Here is a 15,994-nt window from a genome sequence, read left to right on the forward strand (position 1 = left end):
TGAAGCTGCAGGCGTTCTCCACAGCGAGCACAGGAGTCCTAAAAGCAGCTGCTGTGACAGTGGAGCTGGAAATGCTATGTGTAGCTTTGAACACATGCACTTTCTCTCCAGTAACAGGGTTCGCAACAGTCTGCATGCTCAGGCCCAAGGAGAGAACTGCACATGTTTACGGCTAATTCAAGAAGCGCCGTGCTAAATCGCAAAATGGGTTTCTTGATGTCTATAATCCGACACTCCATCAGAGATGCAATAGCTCCACATCAAAGCAAGTTCAGGAAATAAACAGCAGAGTTGTTATGTTAATGACAGAATTATATCATCAATCTGACTTTTCCATTACAACTAAAAATACTAACATTGCTGCTAAAATAGTAATAAAACAGCTGCAATTCTTTTTACAAACATTTTAATATTCCTATATTAGCTTCAGTTTTAAATTAGTCTCTTTTTAGTTGCAGTAGTACAATATATTTTTAAAGGCAAATAAAAGATACCGAACTGCATAAGGTGCAAGGTAAGGTAATTCAGGATACGATAAAAAGGTTATGATTCAAAATATGTTTAGTTGTAATATAGGTTATCAAGCACCTACAGATAATAAGCAGGGAAAATTAAACAGAAAGGAACTGGGCCAAAAAGTCTTTCGGTTTGATATTGTGGTAGATAAATTCATATGTCAAAACTTGCTGCAACATGTCAGGTGACATATTATCTAGACTATTTTGGAAAAAGATTTGGGAAAAGTGATAGTATACTGCATGAACATTGGATGAATGTGCAATTTTAAATATCTAATTTTTTTAAGGCAGGTTTGTTTTGTTGGTGTCTCACAAATGAGAGTCCAATCTCTGGTCAGTGTCATAATATCTCACAATCAAGGTTCATAATTCCAGATTTAAGATGTTCTATGACCCAAAATGAGTTGGGGATAGAAATATATTAGACATACATTAAAACAATGGCCTGGCATTGCTAGACCACATACTGCAAGGCATGGTGAAAAAAATGTACCTCAAGGTTATTTCATTCATTATTTAAACAAAGTTGTGTTTTTTGAAAACATTGTGTCAGTCATACATATTTTACTTAGCAATCTGTACAGTTTGTGGAGTCCCACAAGGCTCTATGCTTGGCCATTGTTGTTTCTGGAAATAGTTTCCACCTTATGAATTAGAATTTTTGAACGGTATCAAATATTAACTGACTTAAAATGTTCAGTTTTAGTTAAAAGTGGGAAAAACTTAAGTTTTAATACTTGGTGCCATAAACTTTTAGCTAGTTATAGGACAGTGAACTCAAGATTTTGTTATCCTTTGAACTGTAATAAGGAGTCAATCTTTTTCTTTTCTTTTTTTATTATTAAGTAATCTTTTTATTATATCATATCTAAACTGGCGTAAAAGACTTTACTCTAAAATCACGGAAAATTCCCTTTAATGCCTTTAGCTAGACCAGAAATGTTATTGGTGCAGTGTTGGTCCTCCTTTTTAATGAATGATTTGTGTCATATGTCTTCCTCTTGCAGTTTCCAATGATCAACGAGTTTGGTGAGGACACAAACTCATACTGCTCCTTTGAGAGTAAGGAGACGGTATTGTTGCAGTCTGAAAATGGCAACCTGCAGCAGAGGGTGAACGTCCTGACCCATGAGGTAAGAACAAACTAAAACCTAACATAACAGCCCTAATCATAAAAATATAAATTCACTTACACATCTTGTTTTCTATAAAGTGTAAAAATAAATCATGTATTGCTTCTTAAATCTTATTTGAGAGATTTTAATCTGCAGAAATCCCTTCCCTCAGGTGAATTAATTGAGTTAAATTTAAATTGAGGTCAACTCCACTGAATGGAGTCATGTCAAAAACCAATTAAGTTGCTCTCTGGGAAAATTTGTCTGAATGGTTTTGCAGAAAGTGTTCAAGAATCAATGCCACATGAGACTTTCATGCATAGTTAGACTTTAAATTCAACTAAACCTTAATGAGTGAACAACTTTAGAGAACAATAATGAAGGTAATGATTATAATTTCTTTTTTGGCAAAAACTGAACTAAACTGCTTTAGTTCTTATTTGTTCAGTAATAATCCCTTGACCTGAGAGAATAAAGGTTTTAGCAAATGAGACGACTATGGTGGAGCTGCAGCATAGTGGAAAACATGACACAGAGCCAGGAAATGCGAATTGTGAGCATCAATGGAGATACAAGTCGTGCTGTAAATGTGATAAAGGGGTCTTAAGCTACACACCAAACGCAATTCACACGACAAGTTTGCATTGGATGCCTCTCTTTCTACGTGCATCAAATTTTACTGCTTAATGCTTATAAACTACTAGATTCTCCAGACATGTGTGGGAGGAGCTGTACCCGACGCTCAAATAGCACAGCAGGACAAATAATGGCATCTGTACATTGATTGGACATTGAAACCAGACGCCTCTGATGCACGAATCATGTTTGGTATTAACGCATCTGAACACCTGGTGCTGAGAGTTATGAAGCATGAGGAGACTCACTGAACACACATGGTAACTTCAGTGGGCCTTTCATGCGGACCCTACAACAGACAGCTGAACTTTGACCAATCAGGAAGTCGGATTTGGTAGCAGCATATGAGTAGCATCCTTGTGAACACATGGGAGTGCCAACCGAGTGAAAAGCAATGGTGAAGGAGAACTTTATAATTACGGTTTGTGCTAGGGCTGTGTCTGAATTCCTTCACTAATCTCTGCATAGTGCAAAGTGCGTTCGCCATTTTGTAGTGCTGTCCATATCTACAGTTCCAAAATTGAGTCCTCTAGAAACTTCCCAGAGTCTCTGCGAAAAACCAGTGTGCGTCGATGCTCTCTAGACTGCCGAATGTAGACCATAATGCATTGCATTTTGCAAAAAAATCTATTGAAATGTATTTTTTTAATAAACCAGCAACGTTTTCATCTTCAGAACTCAGTGGATTCCTAAATAGTCATCGCAAAATGCTCATATCAATACGATTTTCTCGTTGTGAAATCTGTGAAGTCACAGTTGCAGTTTAAAGAGAAAAGTAGTCAGCATTGTGTCCAAAATGCTTTTAAAATCCAGGGCACTACATAGTCTCGCACTATATAGTTTTTTAGTAGTTAGGGATTAAGGTGGGAATTCTGACATAGCCTAAGTCTTTTGTACATTAGAATAAATGCACAACAATGGTGGGAATGTAGCATAAGACTCACAAGCCTGAGGTCCATTCTTAATTTTAGGCAAAATGATGCAGTTACTCCTGTCATTCATGTTAAACTTGTCTTATGTGAAATTTATATTATATTTATTTTGTTTTATGTCAATATTTATATATTCCACAGGAAGAAGATAAACTAGCAACAAGTAATCAAAGATACATCTAAAAGAATGGTGCAGAAAAATTTCTCATTTTTGTTGTTGAAGCTAAATTCAAAAAGTAAGTCAGTCATAAAAAACTAGTATAAAAATGTATAAAAACATATTGCCAAGTAGTAGCCAAAACTCTACTATCCCTCTGTAAAAATATTGGAAAAAATGGGGCTAAAGCTGGTAATTTGCATAAATTAAAGAAGACCTTTCTTTTTCTTTATAGTTTTTTTCTTTACATCCTCTGTTGCCTTTGTGTGCTGGAAAGTTGCTGATGGATGGAATCACTGGAACGTTCATTATTACATATTAAACCATTCACCCTACTTTGTTTACAGAGAAATAATGACTCTCTGGAGCCTCAGCATTTGCGTCCAATGGTGTATTACACCATAGATCATTCTGAAGATGATTGTGCTTCATTATAGCTTTGCCAGTCGTTTATATTTATCAGAGCCGCAGTAACCAAACAAAGAAGCTAAATCAGGATGAAGTCAGAGGGGAAAACGGGCAGAGAGAAGCACAAGAACATTCTGTTATACAGCATCATGTTGTGACTCTTTTTACTTGAGATTGGGGGTGGTGGGGGTGGCTGCAAACCCTCGTTTTAGCAGTTTGTTGTGTGGAATTTCACAAATGATGCATAGGTTAGAACTTCCCTTGATCAGCTAAACAAATGCAAAGTTTGGCATCCAGTTAGTACTTATTGAGGAAGGGAACTTTATTTTCAAGTTTATTGGATGAAACATCTTGTTAATAATCAAATAAGCAATGTTTGGGATGAAGAATACACCAGGATTAAAAGATTCCTTACACTGTATGAAAGACTAGTGTCTCTTTAAACCTTAGATGCTAAAATCAAACAACAAGAAAACAATCTTCAAAATGTTCTATCCTCTATAATAGAATTATTATTTAAAATAGATGAACTTTTAGTAGAAATGACCAAACATGGCTTCTCCAGCTTTTTGCATGTGTTCTCTGAAAATTTTTACCAAAAAGGAGAAGTTGTTGGAGAAACGTTGACTATCAAGAGAAGCTCTTGCTGAGTTTGAGCTAAACCAATAGATGTGTATTTCTAGAGATTGTTTTGCTTACATACACCAAGTAACCATGTAACAAACTGTGGAAGTTCAACCATGATAAAACACTATGACAAATTTACCATCCAGGAGAAAAGCCTTCATTTCACTTAAGTAAATTGGAGAAAAAGACTAGTATAGCAGGAGAACTGAATAGAAAGGGTAAGGGATTCTAAGTTACAAAAATAGAAATCTGTCACATTTGACTTCAACCTCTTGAGTCCGAGCTCTTGTTTGATACGCTTTTTTTATTTTTTTACTCACAGGGCCCCACGTAATCAGAATTATCTACAGTGTAAATAAAATCCACAATGTGATTTCCTTGTATGTGGATGCCAGGTCTCAAGATAAATCCCTGTTATACTGAGAGATTTTAAAATTTTAAAATAATAGTATTAAAATAAAACAACCAAAAAAATGAAAATACTATATAAAATTACCATGCTGGAAACTTTTATTTTTTAAAGATAAAACATTTTGCATTGGAGTAAAATGAGACTGACTTACATTTATAGTCAAGTCAAGTCAAGTCAACTTTATTTATAAAGCGATTTTAAAACAGCAGAAGCTGACCAAAGTGCTTAACAACGCAGAATAAAAACAAAACAACAAACAGCATAAAATCAGTAAATTAAATAAAAATCAATAAAACCAATAAAAACATCACCTCACACTGAGTTTAAAGGCAGGGAGAAAAAGTAAGTTTTTAACTTGGATTTAAAATCATTCAATGAACGGGCCTGCCTAACCTGCATAGGGAGTGCATTCCACAAGCTGGGGCCAGCAACGGCAAATGCTCTGTCCGCCGTGTCCTTGGCACATCCAGGAGCAGCTGGTCAGCTGATCTAAGTGAGCGGGAATGGGAATGCAGCTGTAGCAGCTCAGAGAGGTAGGGCGGAGCCAGACCATTGAAAGACCTAAAAACAAATAAAAGAACTTTAAAACCAACTCTAAAATGGACAGGCAGCCAGTGGAGAGAAGCCAGAACTGGTGTGATATGCCCTCTCTTCCACGTTCCAGATAACAAGCGTGCAGCAGCATTCTGCACCAGCTGGAGACGGGACAAGGATGAGTGAGGGGCACCAAAGTAAAGAGAGTTACAGTAACCTAGCCGAGTTATAACAAAGGCGTGGATTAGTGTCTCAAAGTGCTTTCTTGATAAAAACGATTTGACTTTAGCGAGCTTCCTTTACTGAAAGAAGCTGGATTTTACCACTGAACTGATCTGCTTGTCCAAATTAAAACCATTGTCCATCTTCACTCCTAAGTTTGTGACAGTAGATTTAACAGATTGAGTGAGAGAACCCAGAGCTATAGGGTGGGACCCACTGTTGCCACTTTATAATATGTCATCACCCCTTGGTGCTAGTATTTCTTTGAATCTAAGGGCCAGGCACCATATAAAATAACCAGTAATAGAATATTCATATATGATTTTGCCCCGCAAATGCCATGATAACATGGTTTTTTAAGCGCTATATAGTTAAGGACAAATTCAAGAACACCTCCAACCTAACACTAGTGGGGCAACAAAAATGGAAAGCACTATTGGCGCTGTCCAGCTGTGAAGTTTTGAGCCAGATGTCAGCTCAGATGAGACGTAGATGGATCTATTTGTCTACAAGTGGATGTATCAGAATAAAGCAGAGCAGGGAGCTAATGAATGGTTTTTCTACGTCACAAAAAATACGATGTTTTTCAAATTACATTTTTTTCGTCTGCTCTTGATTCATAACAATTTGAATTAAAAAAAATACTCACAAATGCAATTTAAAGCTTACTATTCTTCATATATGTCCTCCATTATCAGAAAAATGCCACAAGAACATGTTAAAAAGAGCAAAAACATCATTTTCATCGGAGTGGGTCTTTAAAATAAGAGCCCATGGTTCATAAATGATGACGAAATGATGGTGACAGCAGTAGAACAGAAAGATATCAGAAATGGATTCTGTGATCCACTTGGTTTGTGGCAAAATCCACTTAATTTTATGTTTAAGAAAAAAATGGGTCTGGGTTCTTATAGGTTAAAAGTGTAATCAGATGAAGTTTTAACCAGAAATCAACAGATTTCAGATATCGGCACATGAAGCAGACTTTCCTCTACAGTTGCCGTCAATACACAAAAACTGCTGAAAGTAAATGTAGCTTTGTTTTAGGTATCCTGATCCAAGAGGAAATTCCTGACAAGAGAATCCCCATGAAGCTGGAAAATATACCGACGATGGATTCAAACTGTACTGGTGTCCCTCCTGCTAATGATAGTTTATCATTAGCAGGAGGGACACCAGTACAGTTTGAATCCACCAGTCAGTGTGGCTGCTTTATGGTTGCTGGTTCAAATGTTGGTTACATTTTGTTTTTTTTTATAAATCAGAAACATGCAAAACTAAAACCCTGATTTAAGACTTATGCTATAAATGTATGTTTGTGTTTTAATATGTAGCCCTCTTTTTCTCTGCAGCTTAGTCACAGCGAACCGCTTTAGCTTTTCTCAGAAAAACAAAGCAATCATTTTTCCATTCACGCAATCTAACTGGCTGTTACTCCTATGTTCATATATTTTTAATACATCTGCTGCAACAAAAACATTCACACTGTAATTCACAGGTTGTTTTGTGAAGTGAACTCCTTAACACAACAACCACCTACAGCTTGCGGTCTAAAAGTTAAACCTTATGGAGTGATAATTACAACAAAAAATGGATGTCCTTTTATAAAAGAGTGGTATCTCTGGAGGCTTTGTGTTCTCCTCCCTCACAGTGCTGTCAGCTCGCAGTCCACATCATGGTGCCATTTTTCTGCAGCCGTATGTTTCCATAGACACGCTGAATAAACCTCAGCCCTTCATCACGCAGCACTGATATACCTCTTTGTCCTTGCTGTCACTGTCTATCACACTCCCTTGCAGATGTTCCCACTCTCTGCATTTTCTTTGTGTGTATTGTCTGAAGTGACCACACATTTTCAAGTTCTCTCACGAATGTCCTCACTTTAGAATATTTTTTTTTAACAAATGTGACCTTTAGCTTTTTGTCATTACAGGCCACTGTAAGAAGACACTGTTCATATTAAATCAAGACTTTTCTTTTTTTTACACACATGTTGTGCTTCTGCTGAATCTCAGTGTCTTTGTCCTTTCTGCTTATGAACTGATTTTATTTGGGTCACATTTGATTACTTCTTTTCTTTTTTGCCAAAGATGAAAAGCTGACGAATAGAGGGAGACTGTAAAAGGTGGAGCTTGATTTTTTTTGCTCGTTTCAGTTGTTTGTGTTTGTGTCATTTCAGCTGCAGAAGAGAAATGACAGAGAGGAGCAGCTGGGGGACGTCATAAAGGCTTATGAGAAAATTCACTTGGAGAAGAACAACCTCCAGAGAGACCTGGACAAGATGGTCAGGGAAAATGAACAACTTCACTCATTTTTTTCAGTTGTTTCTGGATAAAATATGTGTTTTATTTGTGTCTTACACAAAGCATTATCACAATCCTATACATTGTTCAAAAGACATGACACTGGTCTAACCCAAACACATCTCATACCTGTAAGAAAACCATTTTTTTCAACTCGACAGGATTTTATTTATCTTGTTTTGCTGATAAAAAAGTCCTAACATTTGCACTCCTATCATCTTTTGGTCTACTTTAGAAAGCGTTTCCAGTGGTCTTTTAAATATAATTATGACGTTTTTAGCTAAATTAAAAGCCAATATCGTTTTCTAGGACATTGTTTCCGCAGAGCAGCAGTAATTCTTTAGAATCGCCCTCTTGGAGTATGGTCATCTATCTGTTGAAATTCTCCCTCGCTAACTACCGGAATTCCCGGACTATAAGCCGCTACTTTTTTCCTGCGCTCACAGCGCTGCGGCTTATTCAGTGACGCGGCTAATTTACGGATTTAATTGGCGGCCGCCATGTATGTACATTCGGACTCAGTGAATAGTTTGAATTTTTTATCTAACACTAAGCACGAGTCATTTGTTTTTCAGCAAACTAAGTAGCCAAACAGCATGGACCTCACTTCAGGTTTTAGACACTTCAGTCATGGTTCAACAAAAAGAAACACGCATGCCCGGCCGCATCCCAGAATCCTTTGATGCCATTAGACCCAACGTGCACGTGATCGCCGCTACAATATGATGAAGCTTTCAAGTTAAAAGCAATCGTTAAAAGCTGCGTGAAAAAATCCACCATCACCAACGGGTTTGGAAAAGTCGGTCAGCTGCGTGACGGAGAGAACAGCGCATGTGGGAATAACATCAGCCTTTATTTTGTCGGGACACGACTGGAAACACAAATCCACGTGGTCGTTTTAACGGTTTCTAAGGACTGACCGGAATTTTGCATTGAAAAGCTCACAGCCTCCGTGTGAGCTAGAGACATGTTCTCCTGGCTGCTGCTCGTTCACATAGAGCTGCGGGGCCGATGGCAGTCTGATGGCTCCCACACGTAACAACGCATCCGCCCTTCATCCACAAAACGTACAGTTTTAAGTCCGATTGCTCTGCACAGACACGATTTGCTCCTCCCTGGAGCCGCCCTGGCCAGATGTGTCGGAGAAGATAGAAGGGGGGCGCGCGGGGCGAGCGCGGAGCTCAGAGGCGTCCGCGGAGCTACAGTGTTTGTTGTGAAAGGAAACTTCTGACGCACGTGCCGCGCTGAGGCGCGCGCTTTTCAGTCGCCGCTGCATTATTTTACTGCTGTGTGTTTTTTTAACCAGTCCTGTTAGTACCATAATGCTGCCGCGACACAAGCGGAAGGAGAGCTGTTCCTTTTCGCCCCCCCATCCACTGCTGCTATTGCTCATTCTTAAACACGTACAACAGTGAGGCCAGCCGGGCGTTGGCCCCGCCTTTAGCCCCTAAGACTCATGGGAAACGACGCAGCTTATGTATGTTTAAAAATAACTGAACACGCGAAAATGGGTGGGTGCGGCTTGTAATCGGGTGCGCTTTGTAGTCCGGATTTTACGGTAACAGCTTCTTACATCCCTAATCTAACATTACTGATGCACCTAAAATGGTGAGCAATTGCAGCTCAGACGAGGAAAACAAACATGTACATGTGGACGCATCGTCCAACTGTAGCACTTCCGACACAGCTACAAGCTTTATTAAATGGCATTTTTAGATCTCCTCATGAGACACAACGATTTAAATAAAAAGAATTCTTAGAAAAACAAATTTGTGCTTAAATTTCTTAATATATGTCCTCCATTATCAGAAAAATACCGCAAGCACATGTTAAAAGTACCAAAAATACAATTTTCATCAAAGTAGATCTTTGAAAATGAAAAATTTAACAGTAGGTGCATAAAACCAATTGATAGTTTACTTTGATAGTTTCATCACAGAGAAATGAAAATGCACGAGAACCTTACTAAGCAAAAGAGAGGCAAGAATATTTATCCTGGTAAGGCTAAGCTTCTTTATTGTAAGGCAATCAAAAAAAAAACAGAGACTTCTTTTCAGAGTATAAATACATTACTAGTTTGGACAAATATGTTTGTTTACTTAAGTTTGCTCATAGTTTTTAAAAACATGTGGTTTCATAAGAACAGGTTCAGCTCTGCTTCTAAACAGACAAATGATAAACATGGTTTTCCCTTCCATGGTGACAAACCCTCTTGTGAGTGAAATCCATCACTCCGAGAGCTTCAGCAGCCTCATGCTGTCAGTTGTCAGAAGATGAAGTTCGCTAAAAATGCTGGAGCTGCTACCTTCTAAGTGTTGGAGCAGTGTCAGCACCGCCCGAAGCAGAAGATGCCATCCCCAGTCTGGCATCATCTGCCCACTGGGCCTCATCGACCTTTAACCTTTTAACCTTTCCTGGGAAGTCAATTAAAAACAGCAAGTTTTATAAACAATATGCCACTCTGACTTCTTTTCATGTTTCTTAGAATTGTTGGTGAAGTAAATAAAAACCAAATCAAACTTTTTACACAGAGTTAAAAAATTGCCAGATTAGATCTCATCTAGCCTTTAAAATCTATTTAATCTCTGAAACAGTCCGTTACACAAATCATCTTCTTAACAAATTGTTTCTCCTTGTTTTTCTTTGAGTGAGTCATTTTTACGAGCTGCTGCTGTAGGAGAAATGTTACCAAGAGATACAATTATGTCTAAACATGCCTATTTGATGCTTGAACAGTTTGATATCTCTCATTATTTCTTCTTGCATAAAACCTCTAACCTGACAGTACTGCTTTACTGTTCTCACATGAGCTGCCCTTTTCATGTTTGAATTTGATCCGTTTTTTTGATAGAGTTATCAGTTATGGCTGTAAAAGACATGACAGAACGGCATTTAATGTCAGTTCTAACATAAGACAATGAAATCTGACTTGTAGTTTTCTCTGTTTAAATAAGTGCACATTGCTAAATTAAGCTTTTCTTCTGTCTCGTTGCAGACCAGCTTGGTGGAGAAGCATGTTGAGCGCATCCTTAACCTGGAATCAGCTCTTAGACAGAGGGACAATTCCCTGCAGAAGCTCAACATACAGATGCACAACAAGGACATGCAGTATCTGCAGCTCCACGCTGGTCCGGACGCACACTGTGAGTCATGCTTACAAGGACTTAGTGCTTGCATTTGTACATCACACGTGGGTGGAGTCCCACATGAGTGCAATGATCAAATCAGGACTCTTATATCTACAGTGGAGGAAACAAGTATTTGATCTTTTACTGATTTTGTAGGTTTGCCCACTTAAAAAGAAACTGACAGTCTGTCATCTTAATGGTAGATTCATTCTAACAGTGAGAGATAGAAAATCACAGGGGAAATCAAGAAATCAACTTTAAAGTATTTGTATACATTTATTGGCAAGTATTTGACCCCCTAGTAACCATTAAGAGTTCTGGTTAAACTCTCCTAATCAACCTGTCTGAACTGAAGACACCTCTTTGAACTAATCACCTGCAGGACAGACAACTGTCCACAGAATCAGTCCATCATTATGAGACCAGACTCAATATGGAAAGGCTAAAGAGCTTTCAGTGGATTTTGGGGAGAAGATTGTAGACATGCTCAAGACCATTATAGACTACAAAACAATCAAGAAAAAGCTGAGGATTAAGTTGACAACTGTTGCTGCAACATGACCATCAATGCACCGTTAGGTCTGGGCCTCCAAACCACATCTGACCTGGTGGTGTTTCCATGATCAAGAGGACAGTGAGAAATCAGCCTAAAATAACACAGCAGGAGTTAGTTGATGATCTCAAAGCAGCTGGAACCACAGTCACAAAGGAAACCATTGGTGATAATTTACGCCTCAATGGTTTACCATCCTGCAGAGCTGGAAAAGTCCCCCTGCTTAAGAAGACACATGTGCCGCCTGAAAATAGCCACGTTCAGATGAGACCAAAACTGAGCTCTTTGGTATCAACTCAACCTGTCATGTTGGAAGAAGAGAAATGCTGCCTATGACCACAAGAACATCATCCCCACTGTCAGGCATGGAGGGGGAAACATTATGTTTAGGGAGGGAGGGGGTTTCTGCACAGAGATAATTCAGGACGGGTGGAGCCATGTCCCATCAAATCCAGAGTGAGAACCTCCTTCCCTTTACTAGGAGGCTCAAAAAATGGGTCATGGATGGATCTTCCAACAGGGAAATGACCCAAAACAAACATTCAAGACAACCAAGTAATGGCTGAAGAAGAAGCAAATCAAGGTCCTGGAGTGGCCCAGTCAGTCTCTGGACCTCAATCCTATAGAAAACCAATAGAGAAGCTCAGGGTTGCTTAGCAACAGCCAACAAATCTGAATGATTTAGAAGTCATATGCAAAGAAGAGTGGACCAGAATTCCTCCTGATATGTGCAGAAACTTGACCATCAGCTGAAAGAAACGTCTGACCTCTGTGGTGCTGATAAGGGTTTTACCACAAAGTACTAAATCTTCATGGCAAGAGCGTTCACATATTTATTTTCCTCAATGAAATACATTAATCTATTAAAGTCGATTTCTACATTGTAATTGGGATTTACTATATTTTACTGTTCAAATGAACATACCATTAGAATCACAGACTGTCAATTAATTTAAATGGGAAAACCTGTAAAATCAGCAAGGGATCAAAAACTTGTTTTCGCCACTGTATGTTTGTAGAATGTTTCAAAGCAATAAGTGTCAGTGCATATCATGAATTGAAGAATTTAATTATGGGTTAACATTTTAAAGGTGTATTTTTTTTAAGACATTTATTCCAAAATGTATCTGAAAAAGCATTTTTAGAGGCCTTGGCCTGATTTGGAAAATCAGTGTGGACACTTTGTTCATTTGTTCTAGTCAACAGAGAGGAGTCCCATCAATTTTACAAGTGCTTTGGTGGAAATTCAATCATTCTGGCCTCAAAAACATTCTGAGGCAGTGCCGATCTGTATTATTCATCCTGTTGCTTCCATCTGCACCACTAAATGATCTCTGCTGCTATTGGCCAGTGTTAGCAAATGCCAAAAATGGGAGAAAAACCTGTGAATGATGAATAGATTTAAATTTTGAATGAGGATCATTTTGGGGAAGCTGCAGATTTTAGCCAAAGCCCGCAGTTAGTCAACTGGATGGGTTCTGAAGAGGTTCTGTGAACTTCAGCTGCTCTAAAGAGATGCTAAACAGTACCCTTGGCATTAAAGTGGGTGGCTGAAGCATGGAAGAAAATGTGTCACCACCTCAAAAGATGCTGATGATTTACTGCGATATGGAGGAGGTAGGGTTTTGCACAGACAGCGACTGTCCAGTAAATCAGGTTCGAGGCTTTTATTTGTCCTTTACCATGTGAGGCTAAAAAGGTTTGATTTATTGTAGTGTTCTGCATGAATGAAGGAAAAGGTGTTAAAATGGTGTAGTGCTGTCTGTAGGCAGTGTGTTTGCACCTGCGACAGCTCATGCGAGCGCCTGGTGAGGAGGCAGAGGGAGCGCAGATCAAATATGATGTTGCTGTGCAGCTTCTTCTGCAGCTCAAAGAATGTGTGAGCCGCATGCCCACACAGATCAAATTACTCAGGTACCAACTGAACAAAACACTGGCCTTGGAAGAACCAATCTCTTTTATGTTCATCTGCTGTACATCAGCTGTGGGAGCACGGTGGTTTTATGCCTTCCTGCTGCTCCTCCTTTCTCCCCTGACTCCAGGTTTTTTCCCCTCACAGTGTTGGACTGTCCAGCTCTGACCCTTCAGAGCTCCCGCAGCCTGGACGCCCTCTCCGACCTTAAGCTCCAGCGCCTGGAGGCTGAGCTGGAAGGGGCACGGCACGAAGCCCAGGGGGCGTGTCAGCGGGAGGAGGAGCTTAAGGCGGAGTGCGAGAGGCTGAAAGACGAGATGAGAGAGCTACAGAGCAGCCAGCGAGAGAGGGTCAGTGTTGACTGCTCTAAGTCTGCATTGAACACTGCAGGACAAGAAATGACTTGTGATGCAGTACCCGACTTTATCTTGTCAAATCAAACTTTATCCATAAAGCACTTTTCACACAACAATAATGCAAAGTGTTTTACACTTATAAACAAAAATTATAAAATACACAAGATGCCTTTAAACCTTTTGACCCCCAACACCTGACATAATGAAACATAAAATGAAAAAAATTCAAAGTATGAATGGAGTATAAAGTAGAAATAGAAACAGAAACTGAAGTGAAAACCTGCTTTGTGCTAATGTGAGAAAATGCTATTATGGGGATCCGTCCACGCCAGCAACTGACCTAATTATGATCACAGAGCACGCTACCATTAGAAACCCCCTGATCAAAACAACCAGCCACACCTAGGAGGTCCCACTGCAGTGACACCATCCCATGAGAAGAGTGGGTCACAGTGGGTAGGACCCCCCTCAGGAAGACAGCACACTTACAAAACGCTACCTTTTTTATTGCAAATATGTATGGAAAATTTGTCATTTATGTTTTAAAAAAACAACTCAGAGATGCATCTCGTCACTATTTGCCCTTATTGTTCCTTTTAAAATGTTGTATTTGTGTAGCCCGTGGCTGTCAGATTTTCTTCCAATATAGCACTTGCACCTGCATGCTAATCTAATTTCATGCTCTACTTCGACAGGAAATGAATTCTCCATGCAAGCAGTGTGATATGGAGTGGATAAAGAAGGTGGGAGATGAGCAGTAAGTGACCCCGGCATGTTCGCGGGCAGTGGGCCGGGGGAAATGAAAATGGAGATGGATGGTCGGCAGGAGCTCTGGAAATGTGGGATGGTGAAACTGTTTCAGCGAGAAGAAGTCTGCATATTTGTGCCTGACAGGTCTGACTGCATGATGCGGTCAGACCATCCTTCACAGGCTCCATTGGAAAGCATAATTAGAAGCCTCTTCATCACTGGATTAAAGAGTTAGTTGAAGCTTGAACAGAGCGGGAAGCTAATAGAATGAAAGTATATATGTAAAGGTGTTCATATTATTTCTTCTCTCACCTGAAGAGTAAAAAATGTATGTTTGAGACAGAAAATGACCACACTGACCACCGTATTCTGCTCCAAAAATATTTAACAAAACAACTTGTTTTGCAGGATTCTATTTTTTACAATAGTTTCTTATATATTATTATCCCAAAACCAAACATTCAGCAAACAGAATACACTTCAATAAATTGTTTTGTAGTGGAATGTAAGGTTTAATCTACAAAATGAAAAAAAGAGGGGAAAAACAGCTGATTGCTCTTATAGATATTTATTGTTAAATGAATTTTTATGTGCTATGACGGTACATGATGTAATTTACTTTTTTTCGTTGCTATTTAAATATAAATTTGGATATAGACGAAAACTTCCACCATTCAAAAAGAGTTGGCAGGAACTCACCTTGACCAGCAGGGGGCAGTGTGGATGCAAAGAATCCCTTCTCACTGTTCATTTCCTCATGCCATCATGTTTTAGGACATCATAAGAACTAAAGAATGTATAAACATGATTTTCAAAAAGTTTCAATTAAAGAACTGAATCACTGAAGATGATTTTTTTAACTTGTTTCTACTTGTGTCAGTTTCTGCCAATGAGAGTGAAATGTTTTCTTGATCAGGATGCCAATTTTCTCCAGCTGTCTGATGTTTACGAGGTTTTAGGCATAGCTAAAAAAGAAAGAGAAAAAAAGAACCACAGCAGGTTGGGCAACTACAAAATCCCACACAACGAAACCCCAGAGGTGTTTCGATGGGGAGCAAACAGAAAGTAAACTGTGCGGCACAGACCAGAGTCTGAGTCTTTTAGATTTTAGTCAGTGTGTGGTGGAAACCTACTGCTTTTTCCAGACCTTGGTCACCTTTTGGTTTTACTCAATAATATCACTCACGGTACTCCCACTATGCCTCCTGGAGCTTTTTCTTGTAATTAGGCCATTTAGTGTAAAGAGCTCAGACTGAAATGTGATCCAAAACACAACACATTTACACTTGTTTACCTGGTCATACTAAATATGTTGCTAAAGACTCAAGCTTCATAAATGTAACATGAAATCGTAACATTTTTGTGCAAGAAAACTGATAATTTTTGTACTTTAAATACAATGAAAGCTGAAAGAGACTTTCATGTGCATCA

The 15,994-nt window shown here is 39.0% G+C and overlaps 1 protein-coding gene across 1 annotated transcript in view; it reads left to right on the top strand.

The window, feature by feature from the left end:
- The window catches only part of tbkbp1 (TBK1 binding protein 1), an 84,625-nt gene that overhangs the window by 56,672 nt on the left and 11,959 nt on the right, over positions 1-15,994 (top strand). Inside the window, exons 3-7 of the mRNA XM_011488385.3 lie at positions 1,526-1,651; positions 7,741-7,845; positions 10,860-11,007; positions 13,605-13,807; positions 14,509-14,570. Of these exons, the coding sequence (XP_011486687.1) occupies positions 1,526-1,651; positions 7,741-7,845; positions 10,860-11,007; positions 13,605-13,807; positions 14,509-14,570 (644 nt within the window). The remainder of the gene's footprint in view (positions 1-1,525; positions 1,652-7,740; positions 7,846-10,859; positions 11,008-13,604; positions 13,808-14,508; positions 14,571-15,994) is intronic.

Source organism: Oryzias latipes, chromosome 19 (genome assembly GCF_002234675.1).
Source record: "Oryzias latipes chromosome 19, ASM223467v1".
NCBI lineage: Eukaryota > Metazoa > Chordata > Actinopteri > Beloniformes > Adrianichthyidae > Oryzias > Oryzias latipes.